Here is a 15,499-nt window from a genome sequence, read left to right as displayed (position 1 = left end):
GCAACAAGAACCTTCTGTGCTGAGTCCAGTCCCTGCATGATCAAAGCCGAGTGACGGGGATCCTCTGAGTGTTGTGCCTCTCACAAGCGTGAAGATTAACTTTCTATTGACCTCTTCAGGGACAGCACAGTTTAGGCAGCCAAAAAACGCTCTCTTAGAAAATCTAAAATACCGTATGAAGGAGGCATATGCAGCTGCAGAAATCAGTGAATTCATAGGGTAGTAGTACTGAGAGCTGAGAGCAGGGCAGGTGGAGTTTGCTAACACTGCTTCAGGGGCCACAGTTTTCTCCAGTATGCAGGTGGGAAATAGATGTGTAGACCTGCACTAGACTGCCGAAAGAGACCTGGGGGAAGAAAACAGTGCATGTTCTGCGGGGAGACTTTGAATTCACTAGCAAGTTTGTGTTATGTTAGCAAAAGGAGGCAGACAAAGATAGATATGGGAAGACTGGTGATGACATTGCAGGCTAAGGGTGCTACACTCCCTCCAGGGAACACTGTGGATTCTCATCCAGCCTGACCCTGCCCCAGCATTGATTTGGGGCTAGGAGACAGAAGTGGGTTTAGCTTACACCTTGCCACATGTGCAGCAGATAGCACGAAGAGCTGGCTTTCTCCCAAGTCAACTCTTTTTCGTCCACCCCTTGGTGGTACCCTTCAGACGCTGGGCTGCCTAGTCAGTTTTGCCTCTGTTTCTGTTTTCTGCACCGATGCTCACCTTTTTGAGTCTCGCGGCTCCTGTGCCCGAGCGGATGGCATCCATCAAGGCTTGCCTAGCATTTACTGAGTTGCTGAGGGTACCAGTGCTGAACCTAGACACTGTTATGGAGGATGAAGGAGCCTGGGGGGCTGGAGTGGGTGGTGGTGGCAGGGCAGGTGGGGGTGGAAGGCCAGGGTCTTCTTGCTGAGGTTTGTCCAAACCTGGAGCCACGAGTGCAGCATTTCGGAAGCTCTGGAGCTCCTCAGAGGCAAGGGATGACACCTAATGAGACAGTTAAGTGATTACTACAGTAAATGCTCAGTACCCCATCTCATTTGTGACACTCCATGGTGATGATAATTGAGTGAGAGGCTTTAGAAGGGATTAGTTCATACATGTGTATCTACCATGAATAGAATCAGTACCCTATAAAAGAGACCTTGAATCTTCTGCCATGTGAGGTCTTGGTGTGAAGGCACGAGGGACCAGCAAGACAACCTTACAAAATACCAATTCTGTTGTTGCCATAACCTTTAACTTCTAGCCTCCAGAGCTGTGAGAAGCAAACCTCTGTTGTTTCTAAGTGACCCAGTCCATAGTGTTTGGTATAGCACCTGATAGACAGGATTTATGTAAAGATCCTTTCAGAGAAGACAGCACACAGCTACCCATCTCACAGTAAACCTCAAACAGCTCCTTAATGGTGAACCATGGAAAACAGAAATCTGTCTGCTTATACATATATCCCCATGGCCTTCCAAACTATGGCTCAAAGGTACCCGCTATGGCAGGAGTATAAAAATACTCTCTAGTCTCATAATTTCTTTCACATGTGATGGTAAGAAATAGAAGTCAGACACACAGACTTGACCAAGTGAGAGTGGAAGTTGAGAGCCACTAAAACCCCAGGGAAAATGTATAAGTCACATCATTCCTTAAACTCTGTGTGTGACATTCATAGGTGCACTGTCCTGCCTCTAAACTCAATTAATATGTGCCTACAGTTGTGCAAGTTCAGGGCTATCTTCCTACAGTTGCTTCGGTCTATGAACTTAGGCGGGGTGGCAGGGCCTTGTTATCCTACCCTGAGATCAAGATGAGTGTGTGAATGAATTTGGAAAATGTTAGTGAACAGGATAGACCTGCAGAAAAATCAGGAAAATGTCACTCAGTGCAGGGGTCTCTTACTTTATATGAACAGAGGCCAAGGCGGCTGGCTGGAATTGGGTGACAATATACCAGACAAATGGAGTTCACAGCTCTGATGCTAGCTGCCGTGTAGTTAGAGCAATGGACACTAAGTGGCATTGGCTTAGTCTGCTGAGGGGAAGTGCAGGCAGGATTCTGAACATGTTATAAATGGGAGGTCCATTTCCTTACCTTCCTGAGGCTGAGAGTCCCACTGTGACCCCGAATGGCTGCCAGAAGGGCAGATCGCTCGCTCTCTGCCTCCACATAGGATGGTTTCTTTGGCCTTCCTTCTGAGGCCTGTTCTGCAGTCTAGAGTATTAATAAAGTTAACATATTTCACTCTGAAGATGAGGCAAGGCTAAGTCCATATCAGCAGCATCAATCCCTCTGTCTGCTTAAAGGAACTTTCAGAAAGTTCCCAAAAGAGCATTCAACTGAGCCACAGTATCAAAGCATATGCACACAACCATTTGCTATTCTAGTTTCAGCTTAGCACTCAAAACTTTACTGAGTCATTCAACACATGTGTAGAACAGCCTTTGAGTTAGACTAATGTAGTCTTTGAGTTGTACAAATATAGGCGGATGTAAATACTCTAAGCATATGCAGGGAGGTAGACCGAAGCTCAGCTAAGTTTAGCACATTAAAGGCTTTTTCAACTTGTATGGGCTACCATGACATAACCCTGTAGAAAGTTGAGTGGCAGCTATAGAAGAACCAAAGATTATAGATTTGGGGTTGCATCAAAAATCAGTCTCTTAACTGTGAGACTATTCCTGCTCTTCTCCCAGCCTCCCCTAGCTGACAAGTGTGCTGAAATCTTGAAAACCTGGATGAGAATATCAGTGGGGGACATTGGGCCAGATCACTTAAAGCTCACCCTGCCTTGCTTCCTCAACTGAAAAACAGGAAATCACTTTTCATTATTGGCATTAGCTTAGTAATAACATTTTGATGTGTTAAATGACCTGAAAATGGAGGACTGCAAAATTGTTATTTTTACTGTACAATGGCAATACAATCCCATCACATGTTCCAGTCAACGACATACCACACAGATGATAGCAGACTCACAAGAGTGGAAAAGAGATGAAATATTTCTGTCTCCCAGTGACACTAAAGTCCTACTGCAATGAATTTTGCAGGTGTTTGGGGTGACGCTAGTATAGGCAAGCCTACTCACTGTACTTTTAGACATGCAGAGTGTATGGTGCATAATTACGTACAGTTGTGACTCTTGGTTATGAGTGTGGGTGACTACATTACTATATCATGCATTCACTATAGGCTCTATAGTTATTTTGTCGTGGATAATTATTTTTAGGGTATGGTTCCATTGCTTTATCTTCATCCAAAATGATAAAACTTGCTATACCAGCAGCATTCTTTTTAAATTTCCCATTGATGTAATTTATGCAACAAGAAGTCCCCATAGAGTGCTGGCCTACTGCCATATGGCCTTGTGTGACATCTCATGATGTTCACACAACAATGAAACCAAACTCCATGCAGTTCTCAGAATGTGTCCCCATGTTTAGCAACACAAGGCTGTACAGAAAGCAGTGGTCCTGCCTGTGTCTTACTATCTCAGAGTGTCAAGACTTCCCCCAGTCACTCATGAAAGGCATATTTCTCAGCCTATCACGACTAGGAGCTGGGGAAGACATTAGGAGGTAATACTGGTGGGCTGTTCAAGGTCACTGAAAGGAGGTACTTGAATGGAATGATGGACACGTCTCTCTTTCCCCTCCCTGATTTGGAGGTGAACATTGGACCTGCCGTGCGTTCCCACGATGCTGTATTGCTTTGCCACAAGATCAAAAGTCATAAGCTAAGTGACTATGAACTAAACCCTCCAAATCTTGAGCCAAGATAAACCTTTCCTTTTTCTAAGTTTTTCAGATATTTCATTAGGCCAGCACAAAGCTGACAGGATGCTTCTGGACCGAAGTACAGACAGCCCCACACCCTGGCCCAATACTTACTGATTGACATATTTTCCCACTGGACTGCCAGAGCCTAACAAGCTAAATCTTATCGGCCTCTTTAGTGCTTTTATTCAAATGCATTAGAAGAAAGAGACAGAACGTAGATAAAATGAAACCAGCAAACTTGCAGCTCTGCCTCTGCAGTCTTTCTTCTAAAGATCTAGGACAGGAATGGAAGAGCTGCTCAGGAGCTCCCTGCACCCAAACCCTGATGCCCACCACATTCACCTTTCGGAGCTTTTCCCTCCCTCCCGATGAGTGGATAGCTTCCATCAGGGCACTGTGCAGGGATATATCTTTTGGGAGTGGCCTTTGAACGACAGGCTTGAATTTTTTCTTTGGCCCAAAAATGCTGGACGGTAGAGTATCATCTGCGTCTTGACCGTCTGTAGATAACAAACTGGGCTTTTCCTCTGTCTGTAAGATAATATAGCTAGTCAGGGTGGATTCTTTTGGAGAGTGGGGGGGCTCACAATTGCCTGGGGTTCGTGCAGAGCCATTCATCAGTATCCTCTCAGAGTCACGGGCCTCTGCCAAGAGCAGAGGGGGTGGGTGTGCCTTGTCCAGTGCCTTCGAGAAGTTAGATGTTGAATTTGCCTTTTGGTTACTTGCAGTTTGCTTTTCATTGAAACCACGGCTCTGTCCCACAGAAACACGATCCCTCTGGGAAGATCTGCCTGGGAGGAAATAGGAGTTTCTGTGGACAGCAGCAGGATAGTCTTGAGTCGATAACTTCCCATACGCGGTGTTGACCTCTACTTTGGGATGGTCTCCTGCTGGCAATTGCACACCAGGGTTGCTGGGAAGGCAGACAGAGCTCTGGTTTATCCCATGTTCATGCTGTCTTGCTTCTGAGTGCAGGTTGGGAGCTGCATCATCTTTCCTGGTGGGAGGAGGTCTAGCCAGCTTTGCTTCTTCATGACCCTGTTCAGCGGTCGTCTTATGTGGTCTCACCACATCAGCATGGACTTTTGGAGGCCCCATCTTCTTGGCAATAGCGGAGGCCACATACTGGCTAGATGTTCTTCTCTGAGGTTTGAGGAATGTGATGTCTGTGGGATTAGATGCTGGCACTTTCACAGAACAAGAGACTGCTGACCGTGGCCGGCTTCTCTCTTCCTCCAGGTGTGCCCCATATTCCTGTGAGGCAGGCTGCTGCTGGGGAGTGGTCACTGTGAAGGCTGCCTTCATCCCATTATCTTGCTGTAGTATTTCTGGTGTGGCAGTGATAGTGGTGGAGGTGGCTCTTTTGACAGTGCCCTCGGCCGGCCCATTCAGGTACTTTTCCATTGAGTTGCGCCTCCAGAACTCTTTGACTTTTCCAATAGGTGGAGTGTCTGTTTCGACAACAGCCGATGGTGGGGATATGGTCCTGCTTCCGTTCATGTGGGGACTCACCAGATTCCCTAGTTCATCAATCTTAATGGCACCAGTGGAGAGGGACACATCCCTGTCATAATACCTCATCTCTGATTTGGGAGGGACGATTTTATACGTAGTGAGGCCATGCTTGAGTCCATAGCTTCCCCCTGAGGCCTGGCCATGATGAGACCATGGTGGGGGTGCTGAGTTGGAGCTCTCATCCTTACCATCTCTTGGATTCACTCGCAGTGAGTTTATTCCATGACCTGCCTGTGTCTTCTCACTGTTACTAGAACCACGCACCTTGCCTTTATCCTTTGCTTTTGGGTCATCTATTAAAAGCTTTGAAACAAGTGATGTAACTGTAGGGTCTGCTTCTACTGGATTCTCATTTTCAGATGTGTTGGCTGGGGTTGGCTGATTTCTCTTCCTGTTATCTTGGGAAGGAGGGGAGGGGTCAGGCTCTTTTCTACTTGTCCTTAAAAACGGCTGGCTATGCTCAGTCTGAAATGGGGACAAATGAGATCTTTGGCTACCAATGCCCCCTGCGTTAAAAGTAGTGGCATTGCTACATCTACTGGAGAACATCCCTGAGTCAAAAGGCTCATCAGAAACTTCCCCGATAAAAGTGACTGGGATGTCATCCATGCCACTATCGGGGATTATGGCTTCTTGCAGACTGTGGTTGGATACACCATTGACAGAGTTAGTTAGAGAGCTAGTATCTGTTTCATAATTTTCTTCCATTCCTGTAGAGAAAGACAAACACAAATCACTAATTGGCACTCATTATAGTATTAACAACGAGTTGGTGAAAGCATGGCCAATACTTTGATTTCCCCAGGGATTACTACTTTGGTAAAAAATATACATGTTAAATGTTTTTTTTGATTTATAATCTGCATCTGCCTGGGGCCAGAATCTCAGCTTTCACCTTACAGGCACAGAACCATTTGCCTATCCATGATGTTTCAGGGTGCGATGCTTATCCACTATATTTTGTCAAATCATTGAATAATAAAACAGACTTCTACATTTAGTATCTGGAAATATTCTCTCTCAGGTGGCACTGGGATTTCTGTCCTTCCTATTTCTTGTGTTCACTAGAAGTACAGCAAGGCATGTAGAATGACTTGCTCTAGGTTTAATTTCTTAAAAAGAGAGAGAAGAAGTAACTCTTGGTGTCTTCAGAATGACACCGACTCTCCAAAAAACTAAGCGATCCAGTGGGCAGTGGGTCACGGGGTCACAAGACTGTGGGAGACTACATGACTGGTTATGATTCCCAGAGCTGTCAACCAAATGCCAATGACAAGAGGCTAAAACCAGGATTAGATAGAATCAGGATCAATTTTCAAGTCTGCTTGTCATGGCTTTACTTTTCTAGTTTATATTTAATGTGTGCCATGAAGAAAATAGTGTAGCTTTCTTCCTGTAAAGGAATTTCTACTTATTCACTACAATTATTTGCATCTCCCTTAACCTTCTAGTGTTTTCCAAAGAACGTGTTAAGAGAATGGCAGTGCCATGGATGCTCCACACTGAGGTGTTCATCATGGACAAAAGATTACGTGTTTTGCACTATCAAGGAAGAGTTTTACATTTTAATAAAGACAGCTGCTTCTCCTTACACATCTCATATCCCCCTGGCTCATTCTGTATATTTAAATCTCTAATGTGTGTATAGTACATCTTAACATAAAAAGTAGTATTACTTGCCCATATTTTAAAAACTACTTCTGCGACACTTTCTTAATATTGCTTGGAACCCTGACAAAGATTAGTCCCTCACGAATAGCCCTCACCTGAGAGAGAATTTCAACCCTTACATACAGGCAAAACACATCCAAACTAAGCTGCAAACCCAAGACTTCTTTCTCGTAGAGCCACTCCAAAGTACTAAGAAGAAGTGACTGCCCACACGGTCTGGTCATACGGGGTACTGTTTCTGTTACCTTCCAGATCCTCGTCAAGTTCTGCCAGGGTCTGATGTAAGTGGCCAGAGATGAATAGGTTTTCATCATCATTTGTAGGCATGGTGGCTTTCTCAGTCCTAGAGAATACCAAAGAAAAAAAGAATGTATTGATTAGGACTTATAACTCTTTTCCAGAAACGTCAGTCGATATTCAAGGCTAAGCAGTCCCACATTTGCTGTGACGACACGATTCTTGGAACTGCAAAGATTCATTATTTGCATGAGTGATGTGTATGTCCATATATATTATATACAGCATGTAAGTTACATATGTAATATGTGGTATATTTGGAGGTTATGCTCATATCCTCCCCAAACTGTTATCAACACCTGAACCCCATGCAGGTGTAATGTGGTCCCCATGTTTTCTCTCTGCTGTACTAGACAAGCAAACGTGCTGGTAAGACTCCAGCAGAGCTGTACTATACTGCAGCTGGCATCTTTAGAAGTGAGGCACCTGATGAGCAGCTGTATGTCATGATGCCAGGTCTGTGTCTTCACACATGACTCTAAACTGCCAGCCTGTTCCTGAACATCTGCAATTTATCAGAGTCCCCTGAGCTGCAGTCATGTAGGCTTTAGGCTCTGATATAGGGCACTTTTAAACTTCCTGTGCTGTCAAAGAGAATCTCAGAGCATGTGGGGCTGTATGGGAAGTATTCAGAAACCCTTCAATTCTGCAAGCCTCTGCCTCCCTTTGTGCTGCCCCTTAGCAGTAATCTACCTGCAAGACTTGGAAAGGAAAAAAAACAATTCAACCCTCTACAATAAGGGGCTTTCATATTGTCTGACATGTTTCTTTTTCATCATATTACTGCATCTCAATTCCTGAACTGGGCAGAGGATAGAAGGGAAGGGAGCTTGGGAAACTTCATTGTGACACCCACAGAAGTGAACTACCTTTGGATTTTCCTATTGTAATAATAAAGACCTTGACATGAGCAACAGAAAACATTATACCCACTGTAGTAGTATAAAAGCTTCCATTCTTGGCCTTCACTGTGGCTTCCTTCTTGGAGGCCTTTCAAAGCAAGCCCCAGAAGCACGGCATGCCTTTGTGCTAGGGAAACAGCGTTTGCCTGCTGGACTCCAAGTAGAATTTGTTTGCATGTATAAATCCCAGTATTGCAATCCTCACAAATGGTCTGTAATGTAAGTGGTGTTGTCACTGTCATTGTTTAGATAGGAAACTGTAAAAAGAGACTCATTGACATGTGCAAGGTCACATAGCATTCAAAGACAGGTGGCACTTGTTCCAAAGCTTGAGTGAGGGTTGGCTGCATTGACCAGGTGGCCTAGCCATGTCTAGGGTCACTAGGGACAATGTGGCCCCCTGTGGCGCAGGGCATCCTAAGATGTGTCATCCTGCTGCTCAGGACGGCAAGGTCATGTTTTATTTGCGTCACAGGGACAATGGCATATGTGAGACAAGTGCTGCCAAAACAATTTGAGAGCTGCCTCTGCAAGGGCCTTTGCCTCCATTTTCCTATTGTGCAGAAAACGCAGACATGTCTATGGCAATTGTCTGTCTTCAGCGAGAGCTGAAGGTTCCTTTCCGCTGATTGTTAAAATTGAGGACCAATTTCCATCATTGCTAATCAGGCCCAGATAATGATGCATGAAATGTGCCTTGTACAATCCTCACTTACGCAGCAAAAATTTCATTCTAATAAATGAGTCTTTCTTTTTTAGTGACTATGTCCATTTGGGAGCCAGGAAGTAGCTTCAAGATTGGTCTCAGCTAATGTCCTCTGACAGGCTAGACAAAAGGGGCTGGTTAGAGATGTGTGTGCACGCAGACCAATTAAGGAGGACCACAAGAGGTGCACAATTGTCCTTCCCACTGCTTTGCTTTTGGCCTTTAATTGTTTCAATGTAGTTTGTTAAAGCTGTTTCTCTTTCAGGGAATGTGATGAAAAAAGTAACTCGAATATTTGCTGCACTATATGGCAGAGAAAAATAAGATATTCCTAGGCAAAATGGCATTTGATATGTTAAACAAGTTATGTTTAGATTTATACTTGTAATTTAGGGTGCTTATATTTATGCACACATATACTTTTATATCAAAGCATTTGTCTTTGTTCAAAGACTATATGGTTCTATCACTCAAGAGACACTAAAGAGAAGATTGCCTTTAAGAATTAAGTTTAAATTCCACCATTTTTTAAAATAAATGTTAAACTAGAAAAGAAATCACCTTGAACTAATGAAACTGCAGTGGATACAACAAACACATATGCCTGCTGTTGGTTTAAATGGAAAGCAATATGGAATCACATATCAACAAATACTTCATCTTTGTAGGGAAGCAATTCAGTGGAAGGAGAAAATATAAATATAACAGCATTCATTGTATTCTGTGGGAAAAATCTAAAATATTCAGCAGCCAGGAGAGCTGCATTGTAAAGGGCAATAAAAATCAGTAACTCTGATGTCAGAGAGCCTGTGGAGAAATACAGTCCAATCAGTAACCATGACAATCAGAGAGCCTACGGAGAAACACCAAGTAATGCTGCTTCTAGCAGAGTACATGAAAAAAAAAAAACCCCAAGACACAGAACTATACATAGGATGATAACTGTGATGCTATAACCCCACATATGCCTGTGGACAAGGGTGAGCCAGGAATGAGCCAGTGTACCTTTCTGCAAAGGAGGAATCACAGAGACTTTTACTGCAATGAACCTAGCATGACAAAGCAATTTTTAAAAGCATGCTTGTGGATTTGGGTGTTCTTTTGTGCATGATCATGGACATTTTTGAGACAGGGGCTCTCTCTAGAGTTTTCTACGAAGGGTAAGACTATCCTGTCTCTGCCTCCATTGTGCTAGAATTAAAAACACTGAGCCTTTTTATTTTTTATTTTTCTTTAAAGTGGGTTCTGGAGATTGCACTCAGTTCCTCATGCTCACACAGCAAGCCACTTTACTGGACAGACTATTTCTCAAGCCTGATAAACATATTTTTAAAATTTTTATGAGTTATTTACATCCCAAGCGCTGCGCCCTCCCATCCTCCCCCACCGAGTCTGATAACGCTTTTTAATGTGAAAAATCTTAAATGCTATTTTCAGACCCCAGCTCTTTATTCTTTTTTGTTATAAAAGAGTTTAAATGTTTCTTCATATGAATGGTATGCAAAACCTTGTTTCCTATAGGAGACTGCTGGGCCCAGGATCTCACTGGCCATCAGGGAGAAAGCTACAGTTAGTTCAGAGCAGATTTGGTCCTTCACCATAATCCTATCTAACTCAGCATCAGTCTCAACTACTCTAGCCATCAGCAGTTCCACTCTGGGTGTGTGGGCGGGCTTTCTCAGTTTCCTCCCTGTATCCAGAACTGTCTTGCTCAAGTACGAGAGTACTGTACTACTGAAGGTACCCCTTTACCTGTGTCCACTTTTGCTGACCAGTCCGTTTCCACTCACTACCTCATATGGACTTAAACATTTCCCTTGCCCCCACCCCCTGATGCTGGTACCCAGTGATAGGTCCTGCCAGCACATTCCTATTCTCCCATGGCTCTAGTTTTGCTCCCTGGCACTCTGGAGTGATTTATGTCCTTAAGGTCATACTTATTCAGGAAGAGGAATAGACATATGCCAGAAGTAGCCAACCTGGACGCCTTGTAGAGTCCAGAAATGTCTAGCCACTGCCAGGCTCTTGGCTTAGGTTCCTTATAAAGCTGCCAAGTCCCTGAAATCTCTAAACAAGGTAGCAGTGCGGTCCTCTTGCTGCTTCTTCAGCTTGATCTACTTCAGATGTACCCCAAGGATTGCTATTATCTGGGCCTGAGCTTCTCCATGAAGGGTTATCAAGTCAAGGTCAAAGCCAATGGGAATTTTCCAATTTTGCTTTCCTCTCTAAGATTTCTGGGAGTAGATGTTTGTTTTCCCTGTGTGTCCATCTCCACTTTTGTAAAGGGTTACACAGATGCAGGATACTGGCATTTGTCTTTGACACTTACCAGGACTTAATCACAGGGCTTGAAGCATAGCTCCCTATGGGATTACAGGACAGCATAAGGCATATATATCATTGAATAGTGCCCAGTGGGCAGAAAGCAACTTATCTACTGACATGAAGCAAATGTGCACGGATGTTTCATTCCCAGGCTTCCTCCCCCACCTTCAATTATGACCAAATCTTAAGATATAGTTCTTATTGGCAGTTTGTTGTGGCTAAAGACCAAGAAAATAGAAGGCAAACAATCATTCAGCGGGCATTTTGCTATCAGCCTGCACATGTTGAATAAACACAGCCAGATCTATTTTCTCACACAGAACTGGAGGCAATGGCTGCAGAGAATGCGATGATGTTCAGGCTACTGCTGCATACAGTCTGAGGGACTTTCAATCCCATCTGCCTGGGAGGCTCATTTGCCTCATGTGTACTGCCCTTTGGGAGTCAGGGTGGAGACGGAGGGTATGCCTCTCATCCAGCTGGGGCAGCCTTGGCCCAGCTTGGCCTTTAGCACTGTTTATGTAGCTCTGGCAGATGTGAACAGGTAATCATCCTCTCTACTTGGTGCTGGGACAAACAGGAGCTTGCTGAGTTTTTCTTTCTACTTGTTATTTATTAGAAAGAAAACGTAAATGGTATACTTATGACATTACATTCTGCACATTAAGGTACGCTTGGTTTTGATTTGGCTGAGTTCTTTTAAGAAATGTATACAGTTGTGAAAAATATCTGAGAGGGAAATCACGATGTTTTCAGAGAGCAGTTTAATTTGCTGATGAAGACCAAAGCAACCCTGTGACTGCAAAATGATTAGGACAGCCTGGAGGTAGAAAGCATGGGAAACTGGATTGCTGTTGCATATGCTTGACCCCCTCATTGCAGATGTAAGTGTTCCCCACTGATAAGGCCTCAGAGTCTAACACTAGTGTGCAAAATACATTGGGGGCCATATATGTGATTTTAGATATTCTTGCAGTCCGATTTGAAAGGAGACAAGTGAAGGTAATTTTAATTGCTCTAATTTTAGCTTTATTTATACATGTGATTAATGGATTTCTTTACTGAGCATGTACAAAATATTTCAATGTAAACAGCCATGTGGCAAGTGCTTCTCAGCTAATATGACTAGTGGCTACAATATAGTGCAGAACTCCACATTTTTCTCTAGTATAAGGATGAAATCAGGGCCTCATGCATACAAGGCAGGTAGTCTACCAAATGATTGGTATCCCCAGTGGCTTCTATATTCTTGTGTATTCTAATACTACTCTGAAGGACTGTACAATACATTAACATGCTTCTAACTATTCTTGTAGCTTCTGAATGCTGATGGTTATGAATGCTCAGGGGTGCACATGTTGACCTTTATAAATGCTCCTGGGTCACACAGTTTCTAGGATTCTAGGTATTATGGTCTGTATTATATGAATGACTTCCAAAAACGTTTGGGGGTCACAGTTCCTGGAGTTCTAGTTTAGGGATCCAGATGGTGGATGATGTAGAAATTCTGGACCCATGTCCTCGTTGAGTCTCAGTCTGCACATAAGGCTACTTTGGGACCACATGCCTGCAAGAAGGGGAAGAATTTTTCTCAGACTGCAATTATGTATGTCTCTACTCCCATTTACCAACCAATCAAGGCCAGGAAGGTCTTTGAAGGGTTGCCATGTAGGGAGTGAGGCAAAAGGTGGGAGTGGGAGAGGGGTCCCTCTTCATCCGAAGAAACAAAAAAACTGGACTTCTCTTCACACGTAGACACTATTTTAAGAAGAGTCTTCTGAAAAATTCATACATGTAGGTAATGTCTTGCTTGACCATCTCTCCCCCATTCCTTTCTCCCATCCTCTTAATGATGCTGGTGGGCCCTTATTCTTCCCAACAGGCCCTTCCAGTTTCATGTGTTTAATGTTTACTGTTACTTGGGACCCCACTGAGTTTAATTAGCTTAATCAGTGTGACTATGGATGGGAGTCTGTTTCTCAGAGTGTGGGCTGCTTACTAGTAGCTATAGCACTGAGGAGAGTGACTTCCCCTTCCCTCAGCAACCATGATTTGTCAACAGCTCCTGACAATGTGAGATGGGTGAGGCCTTGAGACCTCTCCTTCAAGCATGACCGACCGTGGACAGGCTCCGTTTTGTGAAGGCCTTTGGTGGGCAACCCTAGCTGATGTGAGTTCTTGGGCACCATGGCCATGCCATGTAGAACAGACAGTGCTTCCCAGAGCTCCTTCTCTTCTTCTGGCTCTTACATTCTTTCTATTGTCTCTTGGGAGGCAGAAGCTATAATGTGTTTTCTACTTTGGGAGGCTTGGCATGTGACTACATTTGGCTCCACTTTTGAGAAAACTCAAATCTACACAGTCATCTCTCTTATTCACATCTTACAGCAACTTTCATAACTGATGCTCCCCAAAGGAACCTTAGAACTTGAAATTTGGTGATGCTGATATATAGACAGATAAACTGCGTGATGACAGCCAGAATGGGGGTCCACTATTTAGAAATATTGCTCATTCCGTTCTTAGTCCTCCCAGAGTGGGAGAAGCAACATCCATTCTCCTTTTCCCTTGTCTGTCTATTATTTGTACTCAAACAAAGATGTTATAGTTTGAAGAGAAGGCAAGCAGAGTTGGAAATGGTCATAGAGTTTATCCAACAAATCCTATTTCTCTTTTTCCTCCATGAATTGTAAATGACAGCAACAGAAACAATTATCATCTCAGTTATCTATGCTAGGTACTGTTCTAAGAGGGAACACTACATATCTCAATTTTACTGAGGAAGAAAGAGAAGGGAGAAATGGATTTGCAGGCCAAAGGCACACTTTTGTCAAGCTATTCATTTAGAATAAGAAATGTTGGCCCTGGTCAACTATAAAGTATACAGAGCAGGAACAGATTCACAAGTAAATCCAGCAATAATTGTAACTATTTCCCAGGGGAAAGCCAGTCATGAAGCTCAAAGTGCTACTCTTGGGTGTTCGCAGAACAAGGGACCAATACCACATGCATATTCCATCTGTGTGTGTGTGTACCTTTTGTCAGAATTCTTGGGAATTTATCTTTTGTACTGAGTTTAGAGGAAGACAATGGAAAGCTGATGTCCCAGTTACAGGGTAAAGTTTGAATTCAGGGCAGTGAAAAATTTGCAGGTGGATGTTAATCAAATAAGTTGAAGGAAAAACACCCTCTTTTCAAACTGTACCAGATATAATAAACTGGAATTATGGTCAGCCATTCTCACTTGTTTATTTTTTTTAGAAGACAGAGTTTTTAGAAGACTGATATTGTTAAACTTAAACCATAGGCTCCTGGGCTACTGGGTGGAACTCATCTATAAAAGCACCAATGAAGAGACAGCTATAGTGGCAATGAGCTAACTCTCCAACCATAGCCATACCGTTCTGAAGCCCTATCGCCTGTCTACACCATAGAAAAAGGATAGCTAATAGCAGAGGGTGACCCTCATGGGATTTTTGGACAGGTGCTTGAGAGAGATAATACAATATTTGTGTCCATGATTTAAACATGGAAACCTAGGTAATCTTGTCCCCCCAAATAAAGATGATTTCACCATGCAAAGACAAGAGAAAGGAGACAGCTGTGAAAACCAGGACTTCTGGGCTTTTACAAGTCATGTTTCATCTTTAAGTGATTTTCAAACAGCATTTAGTGACTTCCTGAGCAAAAGAAGTGTGGCAACAGAAGATCTAAGTGTAAAGGCACAAGCAATCCTTACTTACCTAGTGAGCAATCCCATGCTGGATACTTTCCACACATTGAGGTCATGTATGACAACTTACTAGAATCCACTCTAATCCTAGAGTCCTAACCTTGCTTGTTATGACAAAAAGTTAACTTCTGATCTCTCCCATCTCCTAAGGTCTGGCATTCAGAGGTGATGAAGAGGGATACAACATAGCCTGGCCTCATACCATCATTATGACTCATCCAGATTGAACCCCATTAGGAACACAAATAGACATCTTAAGAAAAGTTGCAGAAACTAGATATTGGATTGGAATCTTTCTGGGTAGAGCCAGGAATGTGGGATGAGAGACAAAACATTAGCTACAGAGGTCATGCCTATGGGGTACATACTTAGGACACAGGGAAAGAAAGGTCCTACAAGGGGTCTGAACATTGCATGTGTCCTCCATAGGAAGCTGCCCGGAAACAAACACATTCCTTATTACTATGTCAACCACTACAACCACTATTTTCTGAACATGGATGCCACTATTATATTCATATTTTCTCTCTCTCTCTCTCTCTCTCTCTCTCTCTCTCTCTCTCTCTCTCTCTCTCTCTCTCTC

The 15,499-nt window shown here is 43.4% G+C and overlaps 1 protein-coding gene across 6 annotated transcripts in view; it reads right to left on the bottom strand.

The window, feature by feature from the left end:
• The window catches only part of Cobl (cordon-bleu WH2 repeat protein), a 227,255-nt gene that overhangs the window by 14,284 nt on the left and 197,472 nt on the right, over positions 1–15,499 (bottom strand). For all 6 annotated transcript variants that reach the window (XM_021210378.1, XM_021210380.1, XM_029544956.1 and 3 more), the window contains 4 exons: positions 7,199–7,296; positions 4,110–5,992; positions 2,083–2,202; positions 721–984 (listed from right to left, as the gene is read on the bottom strand). In XM_021210378.1, coding sequence (XP_021066037.1) covers positions 721–984; positions 2,083–2,202; positions 4,110–5,992; positions 7,199–7,296 — 2,365 coding nt within the window. The remainder of the gene's footprint in view (positions 1–720; positions 985–2,082; positions 2,203–4,109; positions 5,993–7,198; positions 7,297–15,499) is intronic.

This window comes from Mus pahari, chromosome 13 (genome assembly GCF_900095145.1).
Source record: "Mus pahari chromosome 13, PAHARI_EIJ_v1.1, whole genome shotgun sequence".
Taxonomy (NCBI): Eukaryota; Metazoa; Chordata; class Mammalia; order Rodentia; family Muridae; genus Mus; species Mus pahari.
This window is presented reverse-complemented; position numbering and strand designations above follow the sequence as displayed.